Source organism: Triturus cristatus, chromosome 10 (genome assembly GCF_964204655.1).
Source record: "Triturus cristatus chromosome 10, aTriCri1.1, whole genome shotgun sequence".
Taxonomy (NCBI): domain Eukaryota; kingdom Metazoa; phylum Chordata; class Amphibia; order Caudata; family Salamandridae; genus Triturus; species Triturus cristatus.
In genome coordinates this window covers 64,052,978-64,070,691 of record NC_140593.1, presented here as the reverse complement: position 1 = coordinate 64,070,691, position 17,714 = coordinate 64,052,978, and the positions used below count along the sequence as shown (strand labels likewise).

Genomic DNA, 17,714 nt, shown 5'->3' with positions numbered 1-17,714 from the left:
AAGGCACGAATACTCCCAGCAGCCCCTGCTTGCATACAGGGTTTCAGTACAGTTGCAATGCAAGGCTCTCACTGCACAGTAGTCTCTACCACATCAGTCCCTCCTGGCATATATGGTCGCCGCGACGGTTTCACGCATGCTTCAGCTCTTCTCCACAAGGTAGTCTTTTCCACGGCAGCCCCTCGCGCACACGGGGTCGCCACATTGATGCAGCGCAGGCTTCCTCTTTTACTGCACAGCAATCCTTTTCATGGGTATGTTCACCGCGGCCATCTCCTGGTATAAGGTGGTCGCTGACTCAGTTCTGCACATGGGCTATACCCGATCAGTGCAAGAGCTGTTTTCTCACACTGTGAGTCCACTCGACAGGGCTCACCTCTGGAACATGCTCCCTCCAACACTCTTCTCTTCCTCACAGGCAGCACTGGTTTTGACAAGCAGGCAGGTGCTCGATCTCCAGGGCAGGTGGTCTTGGTTTCCCTGGGAGATGTTCCCCCACCCAGCAAGGAGTCTAGCAGTCCATAGTACCCAGTCCTGTTCATAGGTATAGGTTGGGCAGAGCGTCCCCTCCTTTGACAGCTTGGCAGATGACAATTTTTGGGGTCTCAAAGTACCCTTCTTAAAGTCCGTTTTGAGAAACCAAATGTGATTAAGGTTCTTAGTCTTTGTAGTGCTATGTTGGGGTTCTGCTTCTTTTTAAGTGTATACTCCTCCACTCCTTCTTCCTCTTGAAAAGCCATCCGTCGCAGCAGGAGAGACTCCAAAACTGACTGTCCCACAACACAGGCGATCGGAGTTACTAGAGTTCACACTATGACGTCAGTCACAGTGACATGCATCAAAAGGTTAATGTTGGGCTCCAAGCCCTACTTTTTATGACTCTCTTATCAACTTTCACTCCTTCCTGAGATGGATCAAGGCCCCTTCCTTGTTATCTCTCTGAGTCAAAGAGCACCCTTTGCAGTGTACAAGGGGAGCCACATTCTCCTTTCCAGTGTGTCCCACCCAGCTCACAGGAATGTAGCAATAAACAGTAAAAACATGAAACTGTTGCTTTTACTGTGGAAAGTCTTGGCCGCCCAAATGGGGAGTATAGAATTACACACTGACCCCTCAGATGAGCTAACTCTGGAATGGCACGATCAAAGGCGATACTCCAAGGTATCAAATGAGTCATTACATTAAGCCTGACTTGATTCGCAAGCCAAAATTGATGTAGCAAGTTGTAGTGTCCAACTTTGACAAAGTTGCCACTTTGTTGCCTTCAAACCCCTGCACCTTTACCGGATGCATATGGGGTCCTGCCTCTGAGACAACTTTCTGCTCTCCTGGGGAGACGTGTTAACAGCTCTCAGGAAGGGATGCAATAGGGGCCTGCATTGGGAGGAGGTATTATCTCCTTCCTGCAGGATGCCAAATGGATGTTGGCCCATAATGCCATTTGGCGAGCCTTTGAAGGGCAAATGGGAAACACTTGGGAGAGGGGCTACTCTATTGTTTAGGCAGACAGGGTGGCATTGTGGATCGGAGAGGGGTAACCAGTTGTCAAACTGGTTTTCCAGGGGCGTGTAGCCCCCTTGGTAGCCACATCTCTGGATTGGGCTAGGGAGATCTGGATGTCGAGAGAGGGGTCTCACCATGTTGAAAGTGGGCAGAATGGTGCAGCTTCGGATTGCCAGATGCTACAAAAGTTGGCATCAGGTGGGAGGGCACCTGATAGCTACCAACCACCTCCTACCCTGAGAGCATTTTCTGGGCATAAAAGAGCACCCCTAGCACCCTGAACTCCGATCTCGACTGGACTGGAAGAAGGACTACCCTACTGCAGCTAGTTACCGGCAAAGAGAGGCTGCACTGACATGGGCTGCACCTGCTGCCTAGCAGAGAGAAGGACGGTGCCTGTTGTGACTTGCCCTGGAAGAAGTCTCCTCCAGGGCCCAGCCAAAATCAAGAGACTACAAGGGTCAGCCGACTGACTTTCTGTCTACAGCATAGGGACACATCAGCTGAAGACGCCTAATAGGAGCGAGGGATAACCCAGATCGTCGCTCCTCGCCGTCATGTAGCACCAGGGACCAAGATCCGATGCTCAAGTTGCACCGGAGTCTGCTAGACTTGGAAGAGTCGTTGGGTTGCAGTTGGGTCACCCAGAATGCAAGCTGCAGCCCTGTGAAAGCGACGGGGTCAGACCGGAGAGGTCCTCGTGGATTGTCGATCCCTCTGTACCGGAACTCCTCGTTACCTTTGTGGACTGAGGAGTTCCTGCAAGAAGATTCCCGTCGACAGCGTCTTTAAGAATGCTGTATCCAGACTGTGACTGGAACTGCTGGAAGGCTGCTTCTTCTGAGGGGTTAACTGTTTCTGAGGGCCTTGTTGGTCCCCCTGACTAATTCCCTGTGGGAGTTGGTCGCCCTAAGTAATTCTAACCAACCATATTACAAGTTGCTCAAGTTTCTGCTCAAAACATTTGTCAAATTCGTTCAGTTTGCCAATGCTTGTTCGCAGTTGAATAAAATGCTCTGATTTACCATTCCTTGTCAACTCTATATTTCCGGAACCCTCCGGTGGATCTTTTTCATTGTGTCTAAAAATATAGTCAATTTTTATTAATTTGTGTTGAATTGTTTTGTTGTGTTGTCTTTTTGTTGTTCAATTGTTTTGGAGCTGTTTTAATGCTTTACACTTGTTCCTTTGTGTAAACCTTGCTGCTCTGAGCCACAGCTACCCATGGTTGAGCTGAAGGTTTGACAAACGAAACCTACTGGGCCTAAAGGAGTTGAGAAATGTATCGCACGGTGAGGTCGCACAACCACACCATATAATACATCCCATTTCCTCACATTAATCATTTGTGTCTCCGTTTTTACAAAACTGCCCAAAAGGTTATAAATGTAATAAAAGGAAGTTTGACAGAAACTGCACCTCTCCTAAACATGGTTCCATCTTCTTTCTATAGGCACGTTTGGGGGTTTTCATTCACAAGATGAATGCTGTTCCAACACTCTCAACTCTAAGCAAAATACATTCTGATTTATAACAAATTCTCATTTTCTGCAGTCTGATAGGACAAGAGTTATCCTTTTTTGTTTTTATCACACATTTTTGAATTACAGAAAGATATTTCTATCTTGGAATAGAGATGGTCTCACCATGTAGGGAATGCAGGGCTGGAAGCCTGCCAACAAAAGCAGCTTGTTAAAGAAGAGTGGAGAACCAGCCTGTGACTGCCTTTCTCACCCTAATCTCCTCCTGAACACAACTTTTGTCTAAATAAAATATAGATAGCTTACCAGCGTTGGAACCCGGTACTGGGTTTGAAAGGGTGGGACCATCTGTCACCCCCTTGTAGGTGTAGACGCAGCCCCTATAAACCTTCTGGGGGTTGTGGTTCTGCGTAGGCCGACGGTCAGAAAGAGAAGTCGGCCTGCGGGCCACAGCCCGCATGAAGATCAGTCACTGCAATGAGAGAACTGGGCTGGGGCTGTCTTGAGGACACCTCCCCCAAGCTGCCAGAGCGGGTCCACATGCTACTTCTGCTGCTAATCTAGATGAAGGATTGACAGGTTTTCAGAGGTGTGTTTGGGGGATTTCTCATGGTCAGGAAGGATGCGATAGCTCAGGAAGTTAAAGCATATCTATGTGCAATCTGTAGCCGACTGCTGCCAATCCTGCTGAGATACCTCAGCTGTTCTCTTAACAAGTATTGGCTCTTTTTGGCAAGTGCCCCTGGTGTGGTGGGGAGAAAGCCAAGGAATAAAGAACTTGATGTCTGCACTCTTTGCCTTCCCAAATGTGCAATTTATTGCAGAATTTCGTTGTACTGGAGGCTGGGACGACAGGGAAGGATTTTACTACATGGCTAAGTTAAGGTCTTAGGAAAAGATCAAGATTGTCTTCAGAGAAGAGCGTCTCTTGTAGTAGTCAGGGGTCCCAGCGTGTCATAGAGCCAGGAGGGGCAGATCTCGACTCCTCACACCTTGATGGTACCCACTTTAACAAACCGCTCCTATGGGCTCTCGGCAAAGTGACATCGGGAGTCGTTCGTGCCCATACTGACAGCACTCAACCATGAAAGGCTGAGATGGAGTGACTTTGATGTTGAGAGAACTTTCACATTTATTGACGAGAGAGTTAATGGAGAGGACAACAAAGACGTCCGTACCACAGCCTTGAGATCTGGGCATGCAGCAAGATGCCCTTACTTTTTCACGATTTGTGCTCCCCCAGTCAAAAGATGTTACAACAAGGAAACCCCAAAAGCCATCTTCAAGCACCTCTGCCTCGAAAGTGGCCCTGAAGATATTTTTGAAAAAGGAGCAGCATTCCTTATAGCATTCATGCTTCAAGGCGTTCTTGGCCAAGAAGGTGCCTTTCCTTGAAAGTGACTATTCAATCAGGGGTCTTAACGATAGATGGCTCACCAACCTATGACGTTGTATCCAGTGCCCTGCATTCCACACAGTTATTTCTGAGATCCTAGTGTCTCGGTAACCTAAAAGAACTCTGATCTTGGATCCTAGGGTGGCCACAGTGCACGATGGCTGCTAAGTTATCACGGGCTGCACCAATTCTTTGCCCACTGATGGAGGTCTACAGTTTCTAGTGCCTTGGCACACCAGAGATGTGTAATACCAAAGAAGTGGGGATGAGATTCCTGTGGTCCTTGTCCACTCCCACCATGGCTTGCTGGCCTGTGAGCACATTGAGTAAGGAGTCTGAGTGGACTGCCTGTGAGCACATTGAGTAAGGAGTCTGAGTGGACCGTAGTGCCTCCAGTCTGCTCCTCAGGGGATGAGATTCCTGTGGTCCTTCTCCACTCCCACCATGGCTTGCTGGCCTGGGAGCACGTCGATTAAGGAGTCTCTGAGAGTGGACCGTAGTGCCTCCAGTCTGCTCCGCATTCCTACAATGTGGGTTTCAGTTGCAGCATTCAGAGGCCTGGCGGAGGAAGAGGAGTGTTAGACATCTGCTGTGTCGCCATTCGAACTGGAACAGTTTCTAAGAGCCAGTCCAAACCTGGAGTCCGTAAGTGTCCTGATGGGCAAAACACACCCATTTATGTCATTTAGGGGTCGCAGCTGTGACCCCTGGCACTGTGTTTGCAGCATCTGGCCTCAGAATTGGCAAAATGAGTGCCAAGAACACAATCTTATTGGTGTCGGGCTCCACCTCCGTGTTTTCGACTCATTGTTTTATTACAGGAATAGTAAATATTAGGCTAGTGGCGTAATGCCAAATGGGTCAGCAGCATCTGCATCTTAACCAAGTAAAATAAAATGCCCTAAATGTATGTTGGGAGATTGCATATGAGTGAGAATGTGTTTGTGTGAGTATGTATATACGTGATCATCTGTGTCCTTATGTGAGCGCATGTGTGAGTGAGCATGAACTAGATTGGTTGGCAATGTGAGGGAGTGACAAGTGTAAATGAGGGTGAATGCGAGTCGGTGAAAGAGAATGAGTGTAAATAAGTGACTAAGAACAAGCGAAAGTGAGTGTGAGTCAGAAAGTATAAGTGAGTCAGAGTAAGTGTGAGTGTAAGTGCATGCACATCGTGGCAATAAGGAGGACAGCCATGGAGTATATCATGGGGTCATCCATGCCAAAAGTGTGTCCCTGATATACTAGACGTAGCTTTTGACAGAAGGGTCACCCGTAGCATATGGATGGCAGAAATGGCAACATTCTGGCACTGGCGTATTCTATGTCATGTTTGGGCTAAGGTGGCACCCATGACAAAATGCTGACCCTTGCAAAGGAGTTAAGTTTTGACATATGGGGCACCCATGGGACATTTAAAGAAAATGGGGTCCACTCATGGGGACCATCAACCTTCATTGGCTTGGCACACAATCGAAGGGCGTGTATATTTAAGTGTCTTTTGAGAACCTGTGACTTTAGCAAGTTTATGTGAAAATGGTACTTCAAAATGCACTAGTCAAGCACATTGTTGTCAAAATGCTCTCAGGGCAGCACCCCACCCCACCTCTCCTCTCCAGACTCTTCCCTCCCAGACAAGGTCAGATTCTCTTTGCTTACTCACTATCTATCAGGTAAAGGTTTCCTTAACATATCATACAGCACCCTCATATAGGTCATGTCTAAAATAAACATTCCATGTTGTGTTTTATTAATCATGTTTTTTTGGAACTTTAGAGATGTTAATTATTGTCATGTCAAGATTAAGGTCAAGACACCACTTCCTGGGAAGAGTCCGGATCAAAGGTCATATGATGCCACTTCCTTTGATGTCATTAAGGTCAAAGGGTGTGTGATGTCACTTCCACTATCCCCGGTATTAAGAATTATCGCCCATGTAAACTACCTATCCCCAAATACACCCCTGCATGGCACAAGATAAGTCATTGGCAATTGCATTCATGCCTCTTCAGCTATGCCTCTATTCACTGCTATCCTTCTAGACCTCAACGGGATTCTAGCCAGCATGTAGGTGACTGTGCCCACAGACATAAACTGATTGTGAATGAAAGATTCAAAGTGATGAGGGCTGTGGATGTGGCCAGCCTCTCTGTCCTGCCCTGGTTTCTTTCAAGGATCTTACTGGTTACATCTGTCACATCTTAAAATGGATTCCCAACATAAGGTGCTGGATCTACTGTTTGGTCTCTCTTTATTTTATGGACTTTCCTGGTCGTGTGAGACTCAAATATAATAAGCATTGGGACAGTGACAAATTCAAGGCCACGTTAATTTGTGGGATCAGGTAAAAGGGACGCCCAGCAGTGCCTTCTTTTGGCCGCAACAAAGAAATTCAATGTCCGCCAGAGAAAGAGAAACCAGCCTAGATGCGGAGAACAAAGTTTCCCTTCAGCAGCAGTTGGAAATCCTGCATCAGATATAAAGCAGCGATGTCTCCTCTCTCCTGCATCACCTGGGTCGGGGTGAAACCTCCTCACTGCTCCGCTACACACTGGACGCCTTTACTAGAAACCGCTTGCCAACACGTTCTGTGCTTCTGGGGATGTCAAAGACCGTGACAAAATGAGACATGCCCGTAACTAAAGAACGATAGAGTGGCTTAAGAGGAGAGTTCAGACTCCTTCTAAAGTAAAACTATGAAACAAATGGCAGAAAGACATTCAGATGCTGTTCTACTTCAGGAGTGACCCATCTCCTCTCATCCCACATTCTCCAAATTCCACGATGTAATTTGGCCGGATATTATCTAACTCCCTTGAATAGTGGTGTTGCTGAAAATACAGATATTGGATACAAGGCATGGAGCCTCAGCTCAGGGCCCATAACTGAGAATGTTTGCTATTGTTGTCATTTTGTGGATCCAAAAATGAGGAAAAGGCAGGCGGCTGAGGGGTCGGCTCCACCTTCTATCGGGGTCATGAAGCGATGCTTTCCTTCATTCAGCAAATACCATGAGTGAAACAGGTCATTTGTGTTCACTACAGATGGTTAATAAAAGGTTGGGTCTTGGAGTCTGACTGACCCCTTATGCATTGCTGTCATTCGACCACTATGTGCACAGTGTCCAGAATCTCCCTAAGAGCGGGTGGTGGCTTCAACTAGGTCGGAAAAAATTTCTCCCTCACTCTTGCCTTTCTCTCGAACTCCCTCTGAAACCGGTCTGGTGTGTTGACAAGGTTGTGGAGCACAGTTAGGCTCAACATGGTTTCTGGGCAGCCAGATCTTTGGTTTGCTACCTCCAAAATACCTGAATATAATCTGTGCCGAAATGGCAATAATTTCAAAAGGCTTCCTTATGTCTGCTGTCTGTTTTGCTGTCAAGGGTTACATAGGGCACATGCTTTGCAGCGTGTGCCAGAATAAGTCACATCAAACTGCGCACAATTTATTCCCACGTCATCACGTTTACTGCACCGTTCCCTACAGCGTCTATTACACAACCTTTGAATTGTATGCACTTGGATTTGCCGCTCTAAATGTTAGTACATTTTGTCATACTCCTATGGTGTGCCATTTGATTGATTATGCCAAAGGGAGCTCAGTCTTATGGCTTCCATCGAGGGAACCACTGTTTGCTTAGATACTTGATTACCCAGGTCGTAGGAACACAGGGTTGCCCCATATTTGGTTCTAGATTGTTCTCTTGCAGCTTCAGTGATGAAGGTCCCATTTCCCAGCCGAACGCAGCTGATGTATATTTCTTTCATTAATGCTACTTGCGTAGAGCATGTATATATTCACAGGTCGTGGGTATTCACTGACAGTTGAGTAAACCAATGGTGTGGTACATGGATGAGATGCTGACAGTTGAGTAAACCAATGGTGTGGTACAAGGATGAGATGTCGGTATCATGGAGAGCATTCATTCATTGACAAGAGTTTGAAGAGATGTGGCATCAGGTCTTTCTGAAAGAGCTTGGGGTCTGCTGGATGTCTTGAGGATGAATGGTTGCGTCGCTCCTGTGTAGGTTCAAATTGGTAACCGTACAACATGTCTCCATGGCAGGCATTGAACCCAAGCTGTGCTTCTAGCTGTAACTTTGTAATGAGTGCTCCGCTATGGCCTACTCCATGACCATGTCGTGTGATTATCTAAACTCATTCCTTTCCTCTCCCTGCAGGATTTTCCATGGCTGACACGCTCCAACATGTGATCCTGGATTGCTCGTCTCATCTGCGTGTAACGACCGCCCAGGGGAACAAATTACGCTGTTCAATTACAATGCTTTGTGATTTCTAAACTCTTGACGCCGAGCAGGCCACCCTGGATTGCAGGTCCTGGCTCCGTCAGGTCTACTCTGTGCGGCTTTTGCTTTGCTATCCTCTGGGCACGAGACTGTGAGTCGTTGATGATCCAGCAGTGATTGAATGTTTGATTAATTTAATTATTTTGCTCGGCATCAGGAACATGCATTACAGGTCCCTAATGTGAGCACTGCACCTTGCCTACTAAGCACAGCGCACAGCATTGCCTTGCTCCTGCAGTACATGTGCAGTTTCCATTGTGCTGGTAGCACAGTGCATTGACTGCAAATTTGTTCCTGTTCCTAAAGTGTCTACTGTGAAATCTGGGCTGTGCTTCAATGCGTGGTGCTGTACAACACACATGTGCCTTAGGAAGTCTTCTAAACTCAGGGATACTGCACTTTGCTGCTACACTATTTTTAAATGCCCCTAATTGTGGTGCATGCACGGTTGCTGGCCTGCTGTCGTGGGTCGTGGTGTTGGACCACTACACACCCATGGTCTTGTTGCTATACTGCTAGAATTAGTTGGGGCTTTAGGGCTCATGGAAACAGTGCGCTCCCCAGGATGGTCTACCTAACAGTCGTAACTAAAAACCATTCAGAAGAGGTGTGGCTTGCATGATTAAGAGTGTGACCTAACAGGCACATCTAGGAACCCTTTACAAGAGGTGTGGCCTTCATATCAAAGGGTGTGGCCTAAGAGGTGTAACCAGGAACCCTTTACAAGAGGTGTGGCCTTTATATCAAAGGGTGTGGCCTAAGAGGTGTAACCAGGAACCCTTTACAAGCTGATTGTCTATATAATTAATGGTGTGGCCAAGGAGGCGTAGTCAAGAACTCTTTATAAGAGTCCCGGCCTAACACAGGTCGAGTAGAATCCTGTGCTTGCCAAATTCAGAAATAGAGCCTTCATTTAGAGCATCGCTGAAATCAGCAATTTATACAGCACCTTGTGTCTGGGCCACCAACAACAATCCATTTGGTAAGGTACACGTAAATTGTTAAAATAAAATTAGAAATGTTTACTGAATGAATTACCACCTTTTGAAATTCGAGCTCTACAGTCTTGTAGTTTTAAATCGCTGGAAATAGATGTTATTATGACCGACCTAAGTGGTGCTCCATTTCATCAGACTTTGACTTATAAAAAGTTGTATGCTAGGTTCAACGATAGCTAAAGCTGAGACCATCAATTTACTTACAGATTCCACAGTTTGGAACACTAACCTGCTGAGCTATCCTGGTGGTTATACAAGCTGGCTGTAGGATGGCTCAGAGGAGTAAGCCATTTGCTGTAGAGATGTGGGTATTTAACTCCTCTCTGCTTATAATACTAGTAAAAGAGCTCAGGTACTTAATGTGTCCCTTTCAGTTCTTCTCTTAGCTGACTTGTGGATTGAGGTTTATAGCTATGCTCCCATGTTCTCTCAACCAAGACAAACTAAGTACCCAAAATGAAACTGAAAGGCGGTGCAAAGTGACTGTTACACAGCAGTCCGAAACCCAGCTCTTGTTAGGCATAACTAGAGGTTAACAGCCTCGCCTTATCCCTAAACATGTTTTGCTTTTTTTGTGTGTATTTTGCCTGAAGTCTTGGACAGAAAAAGATAGCCCGCTAGAGACCTGCCTGAACCCCGTTTCACTTTACTAGTCCTCTGCACTGGCATGACCCACCCCACTTAAAGCACTTGTAGCTGTTCACAAAATACGGCAAAGCCTTTGGCCCCCTCAACAGTACGTAATCTGTCGCAGAAGATTGTGTTTTTTCCTTACAGATATCTGGTATGGTGGATTACTGTGGTGCATACGATATACTTGTAATTACTAAAACTGATTTCAAGGGGTCCACAACTGGTACGGGTGCTGGATTTAACAAACCTAGAGGAATTCTCCAAGCTCCGCCCGCCTTGCGTCTGGGCCGGATCGTTCCTCCACTTTTTTGTTCTGCTGCTCCTCCTGACTTAGGGTCTCCCCAGTGAAGCCTTTGAGGTTATTGTTCTCAGGAATTCGTCCAGTGGCAGCTTCTCACCTCCTCGTACCTCCTTCATTCCTCTTGCCTCGTTTATAGTTCTGCATTTGGGAGAAACCACTACTACCTTGCTAGTGTATCTAAGGTATTTGAGAAGGAACATCTCCATCTATGTAAGTTCTCATTGGTTTCACAGGGTGGCTTTATCTCCTTCAAGCCAGGAAACACCCAGGCAAACTGTGGACAGGGCTTGCCATGAACAAGCATGGCACACCTGGGAAGGAACAGCACAGTGGATGTTGCTTCCAGAGTACTGACACAAAACGTTAGATCCCCCGAGTATGAGACTCTGTTTACACCTTCCCACAGGTTGTGGTTTAATGTTAGTAGATATAAAAATATAATAAAAAAAAAAAATAGAGGAACGGGAAAACACCAAAAAAGCTAAAAATAGCAGAAAAGAAAGAAAAAACGAAACGTACGTAACTGGTAAACAGGTCGCGGTACTCACACACTTTCCTGTTCAGAAATAACTGTTATATGATTTCACTGTTGGAGCTGAGGCAGATGAGCTAAAGTACTATAGACTGCAATACGGAAGGAGCGCATTTGACAGATATGTCCCGCTCCTTAATGATGAGACGGTAGGACATAGGGGCAGATACTGCCTATGATACTTTACAAACATACGACAATCCCTGCGAAGTGAACATCCACTATGTCATAATTCTGAGATTGAAATCATTGGATTGATGTAAATAGTGACATAGTATCAATGATGTTGTTATAAATGGAATATGTGCTGATACTTATTACCTATGTAACAGAAAAGACAAAAATGCAATAAAGAGGTTTTTAAAAAAAATGAGACTCTGTTAACACCCCGGCACAATCATTGCCCTTCTATGCAAGGAGGTATAAGCCCGAAGCTTGTAGTAAAAGCGTAAGCCAGAGCGTCTCTCTGATGTTCCTCTATAAAATGCGCTAGCAGCACGTTCCAAGTTTGCCCTGTACCTGAAGGAGCAGATATACCAGTTTGTTAGGGTTCAGTTATGGTTACTGGTTGGAGAAAGTAGGCAGATGGCTGTCAAACGTCCATTGTCTTTGGCATGGGGACCATAGATATGTTCTCTTCAGTCATGATGTGATGGCAGGCCCCATGCCATCCTCTGTTGTGAGCATGTAGTGCCAGAGAATGGTCTTTGACCTGAGAAGACAAGATTGTCTGATGTCTAACTTCAGAGAATAACCTCAAATGCCAGAATGTTATTGCAGTCATTGAAGACCACCATCTGTCCAAAGCTGTCCACACCTTTAGCCTCTGGGTGAAGAGTTTCAGAGGCTGTGACCAGAGGTCCGAGCATGTACCTACTGAGGGTCCAAGGCATTGATCTTTAGTCGGAAATGGAGCTGCAGTCTCTTAAACGTGGAACCGAGGTGTAGGATGTGCAGGAGGGCCGAAGGAAGATGCATTCAGGAATACATAGGATTGAATCACTCTTCATCCGTACCACACGCCGCGCTTTGTTGAGGGCTCTTGTTACCCTCTTTGATGAGCTCCTGTTAGAGCTGGTCTTTAGCTGATGCTGCAGTCTAGCTTTCTGCTGCAACCCCAACATTCCTCTCTGATTCCCGACTTCCGGCTCCTTAAGAGTAAGTGCATCGTTACCTGTGATGTAGTGGCACAGGTTGTATGTACTTTTGAAGAATTCGTGGTTAACTCGTTTTCTTTTCAGGGAAACCTATTTGAGGAATCCACTTTCACCAAACAACAAATATCAATTGGTGCCCAATTGTTGCTTTGGACGAAATGGTGTCCCTGAAAACTCTTTACTGAAGAAATCATTCGCTGCTATAGTCCACTGACCGGAAGTGCCGAGGCAGCTCGCGCTGCTGCTTCCGTTTCGCAAGCGTCCTTCCTCACAGATGCCATGAAGGGGGCAGCGGACAACGAGCTAGACAGCAAGAAAATGCCCAGCCCGGGTGTACAATGCAAGGTAAGAGGGTTACTCAATAAGCAGACCAGAGAGTGAAGAGAAGCATCAGGTTTATTTCACACACCTCCGCCGCAGCGTACCAACTGCCCTTTCTGGAGCGCGCAGGCTCCTCGCTCTACATTCTAGAACTTCATGACCGCAAGGTTCCACTGTTCTCCTCTATTCTACAATGTTCTGATACTTTCTACACTGCAAGCGACATGGGCGACTCACCGATACCACATCGGGGAGAGTGAAAAATGTGAAAAAAGCATTTCATGCCAATTTTAAGGAAGAAATGTTCCGTCATAAAGTGGACTCTGAAGTAATTTATTTTAATTATAACACTCTAGACATTAGGATGCCACTGATATTTACAACTTCAAAATGTGGTTAAAAAAAACCCCGCTAATGTTGAGGGTTATGTATACACTATGGAAATGGTTTCCACGGAACAAACTCTCTGGAAATGTTCGGAATATCACACAAACAAATGCAGGGGGCGTACATGCCAACATTTAGAAATTTTAAAGAGGCATATTGGGGGAGGGGGGGGGCGGGATTTGGGGGACTGTACTTTCCCCATAGACTATCATTGAAGCAGAGGCAATTTCAGGCTGGACACTGCTAACGTTAAGCTGTTTTTGGCTTTAAAAAACGTGATTTTCCCGCACGAATGTGGTCTTTTGGCTTGTATGGGGGGAGCCTGTTCTGAGAATGAGTCATTTACTCTGCAGAGCGTAAGCACGTGCCACATGACACATCCAGAGTTGTTAAAGATAACATTTAACAGATAAAAACAATGACACTTTCTACTACAGAAATAACTGATAACATCATCCAAACATTTTCTGCATCCATCCTGCAACATGCTTCAGACACAATGTCTAATGATAAACTGTTAAAAGGCAGATCAGTAAAATAAGAGTTGAAAAACAAAATCTGCCAAAAACTCCTTATTCGTTTGGCCAACCAAAAGAACTGACCTACACTTCAAAACGAGAAAAGTTTCTTTTCAAACTCTGAGCACCGTGAGAATCGTTCACTGATGCAAACTAATGTAGAACATGTGAAATATTTGTCAGAAACTAGTGGGTGGCTGGTATATGAAATGTTCCTGCCCACCCTCCAAATGTATGCTGTCTGTGGGAATTGGAAGTGTGGGGTTCTGCCATAAACGCTACGTCACGGAAGCCGTAGAGATGATGATAAACCCAAGCATCACATGAATGAGTGCAGGAGGTGAGCCACGCCCAAGCAGACTGTCACAAATATATTACTAAAGCAAGGTGTGGTCGCGCAATGTCATTTACAGACAGCACATGCTCCATTGAAATGCCCACTAAATTTGTATCGACATACCGTTTTACAGATATTACTAAATAGCAAACAAAAGATGTGTGTAAATTGGGTTTCACCAAATATTTGTAATTTGCATATTACCAAGTAAAGTGTCTTCATTTGTTTTGTTCCTAATAAAATATTTGTTTCCATTCCATCACACATCACAAATACAAAAAAAGTTCCACCGTTCTTTCCTGACTGCTGGTAATTTTTTTTATATTTGTACAGTTCATTTGCAGATACTTACATTTTGTTGTTAAAAAAAGGACTTCCTAAAGCCTATGCTTTCACACACTCTGCACCCCAGCAAGATTGTCACATAGTTCAGTTCAGCCTCTCAATTTGCAGTAAGAGAAAGAAAAGTTAACACCAATCTCTATGTTAAAAGGATAAGCAGCATTTCACCAGAATACACTGCCTGGCATCTGACCACTATCTTTGAACGTACACACAATGAGAAAAAATAAAAATGCACCTTCACTGCTCAATTACCATCTGAACCTCAGCATGGTTATTTTTGGGGTGCTGCAACACCACCCACAACTTTACTTCCAGCGCCTATGTTTATCTCAAAGGGCAAGGCAAAACATTCCCTTTCATTTATGTATTACTACCTAATAAAACAATAAAATGTAAAAGATTTTTTAAAAATATACTTTTTATTTGGGCTACACAACCCACTGTTTGTGTTGTAGAATATGAAAAGTGTGCAACCAAATGCTTGTTCAATACATTTCCCAAAGTGCAAGTACAAGGTTGTCATTTTCACTCCGCTTGGTGTTTGTGGCGACAGATAACGCCACTACCATCTGTGCCTGAAAATTGAATGGAAAAGAACTCCCAAGAATTAATGGCAACACTTTATTTTAAAGCCAACAGAAAACAATAATCCTCTTTCCCGACTGCTTTGAGGATACATGGGTAGGAAAAAATAGGACAGGGAAAAAAATAGCCAAAATTCTACATCTCCGCCTGAAACTGTCTCAAAGCAATAACTGAAAACCATCCAAAAACAAAGAACAAAAGAGAAGGCTGGCACAACAAATTCTCACACCATGTGGGCACCAAAAAGGACATTCCAGATATAACGAACTGAACTTAAAAATCAACAAGCTTACCATGACAACAGGGTACTACATGCACTAGATGACAATGAAATATCCAAACACTGGGCGGATTCTTCAGAGCTCTGTCACAGAGCTACCATCTTCTCCACCCTCCCCTCCCCTTTCAACCAATTTCAAAGATTAGAAAAAAAAAGTCTTTCCCTTGAAAGGATGCACAACTCTGTATTCTGCTTCAAATCTCAGACTGGTCTTTTATTACGCAGCAAGCAAAATCAACAGCCTGTGCTTTGAACATTCATTGAAAAAAAAAGTAAAAGTTGTCCATTCCAATGCCTTATCCTCTTCCACAATCGTTTTATGGTGGACAGTCGCTGCCCAAAAAAATTCGGAGTCCCAAGTCCTCCTTACCGGTATCGGTGCAAATGAAGACGAAATAGAAAAAGTACTATGTGAACATGCCCAAACAAACCATTGCCCGTCTACTGAATAGAAATAGTTTATTGTAAATAAAAATGATTATTCATCCTTGATGTTCTTATTAATGAAAAAAAAAGTGTTCCAGACCACAGATTTGATCTAAAGTCTGAGTTCACTGCCTCCCACTTTAATGAAAAAAATGTTAATGCTATGTTTTCTGTCTTTCATCTAGATTTACATTTTTTAGGGTCAAATTGAAGTTTCTTTATATGTAATATTTGGCAGAAGTAATGTCGTTGTCTGATGTCTGCTAAGTTTTTTTTCCTTCAAATTGCCTTTTCGTCAAAATCCCTTTGACACAGCAAACATCCAACCACTACTGATGCTGTCGGCAGTTCCTGAAGGCAGACACTGGGGTTAAGCGGGCACCATCAGTTGGTTGGTTTTGAACTGTGATCATGGCTTAAAAACCTCCCCTGAGAAAAGTGACTTAAACAGATTATCCTATTAATAATAGGAGTGGCAAATTTAACCCCAAGCTTGGTGTATAACCATCTGGGCATTAATGTAATACACTTTATTATTTCAAAACAGTAACATTGATCTCTAAATAAAAATCTGTGGCAAGGTGGATGTTTGCAAAGCAGAAACATCAAAGCAAGCAGCGTAGAAAAACAACTCTTGCCAAGACCTTAAAGAGTTTCACTAGATAGGTAAGAGTAGGAGACCGTTCCAAAAACAATAATGCAAAATTTTGCAAGACAAAATTTCAATGCGGGTTTCATGAATTAGTGGGAATAAATGTGCAGCTACAGTCTCACAAATGTTTCGCCTTCATGGCTGCTGTATTTGCTTGTCATTCATCAGGGCCTTGGTGAAACGATTAATGATGCTCACACCTGCTCACTGTAAAATCTTTCTAGTGTATGGGGCGATCAGGCAATGCCCATCTAGAAGGAGTTGAAGTCTTTTAGGAACCAAGGGAGACGATAAATCCCCGATACCTCTGGAAGGTGATCTGTCCCCTGATAAGCCCCCAAAAGGAATATCCAGCGGTAGGGATGTCACCACAGCAGCAGGGAACTAACCATTAAAGGGCACTTATTTTTGTGTCCACTTCTAATAACCAAGTGCAATTTACCAGTTCATGTTACTAAATAATCGCAGTAGATGATAACTGACTATTGTATGGTGGCTTGGAAAGCAACCCCATTGATAAGATGGTCGGGTTTGGGCTGCACCTGAGATTCATGATTCGGGGTGGCACGTTTGTGCTGTTCTTCCAAGTTCAGGGTTCGAGAAACAACTAGGTCTTCACGACAGTGGGTACTGGAAGGAAAGAGAGAACGGAAACAACTTTGCTTACGTTTGACTTTAATGCTTGCCTGGCCGGGAGGTCGACTACCAAGATTCTGAAACCTACTGTGGTGAGTTTATTATCTAAGAAGGGGTTACTAAACCTCAGGGAATTTTCCTCCCGATTTTGACTAGCCCTTCTTGGAGGACTCGACTGCTCCTCATCCGCTCAAGCCGCCCTTGAAGGACCCGCACTAGAGCCCAGCACAGGCAGGCGTTCGTCACCCGATGAGCAGTAGAATCAGCGATTCTGGCAGCTGTGGAAGGTCTTAGATCAAACATGGATGACAACTGGTGGTGGGACCTCGCTCTTCCTGGATATGTTGATGACCCTGGACACAGCCGATCTTGTGATCCCATTGTCCTGCTCTGTAGATCAAGGCAATAAACGGAGTTCCTCCCGTGGTGCCCGTCCCTGTACAGGTGGCCAGGTTCGTACAGCGCTGCCTCTGAACTTTCAGCATTGCACTTACTGCTACTGGTTGAGTAAGATTTAGGAGTGATCACAGAATGAAGAGTTTTGTTTTTGTAATCTGATTTTTTGTATGTTTATCCAATTGTTTATAATAAAGTAACAATGTAATTTACAGCTACGTTTATCTTTGTTATTCTTGTTTTGTGTATCTCAAGTTAGCAACTTTAAAGACTTTGCATTATATACCCACCACTACAAGGCTGTACTTCAGAGTTCAACCTTAAAAATAATTCCAATGCGAGTTCTAATCCATCCGTCTTATAATGATCTTTCCTAACTGATCAAGAAGCTACTGTTAGGATACTGTTCTTTAGGGTAGGTAAAGCCACCAGAGATGTGGGTTGGTGGAGTGGGGATGAAGAAATAGAAAGGGTAAAGCTGACTTAAGTGAAAAATGATGGTAATTCCCTAATATTTATCATT

At 44.6% G+C, this 17,714-nt stretch overlaps 1 protein-coding gene across 2 annotated transcripts in view; it reads left to right on the top strand.

The window, feature by feature from the left end:
- Positions 1–17,413, top strand: part of HACL1 (2-hydroxyacyl-CoA lyase 1) — a 172,190-nt gene extending 154,777 nt beyond the window's left edge. For both annotated transcript variants that reach the window (XM_085630421.1, XM_085630420.1), the window contains exon 17: positions 8,562–17,413. In XM_085630421.1, coding sequence (XP_085486547.1) covers positions 8,562–8,594 — 33 coding nt within the window. In that variant the 3' untranslated portion in view covers positions 8,595–17,413. The remainder of the gene's footprint in view (positions 1–8,561) is intronic.
- The last annotated feature ends 301 nt before the right edge of the window (positions 17,414–17,714 follow it).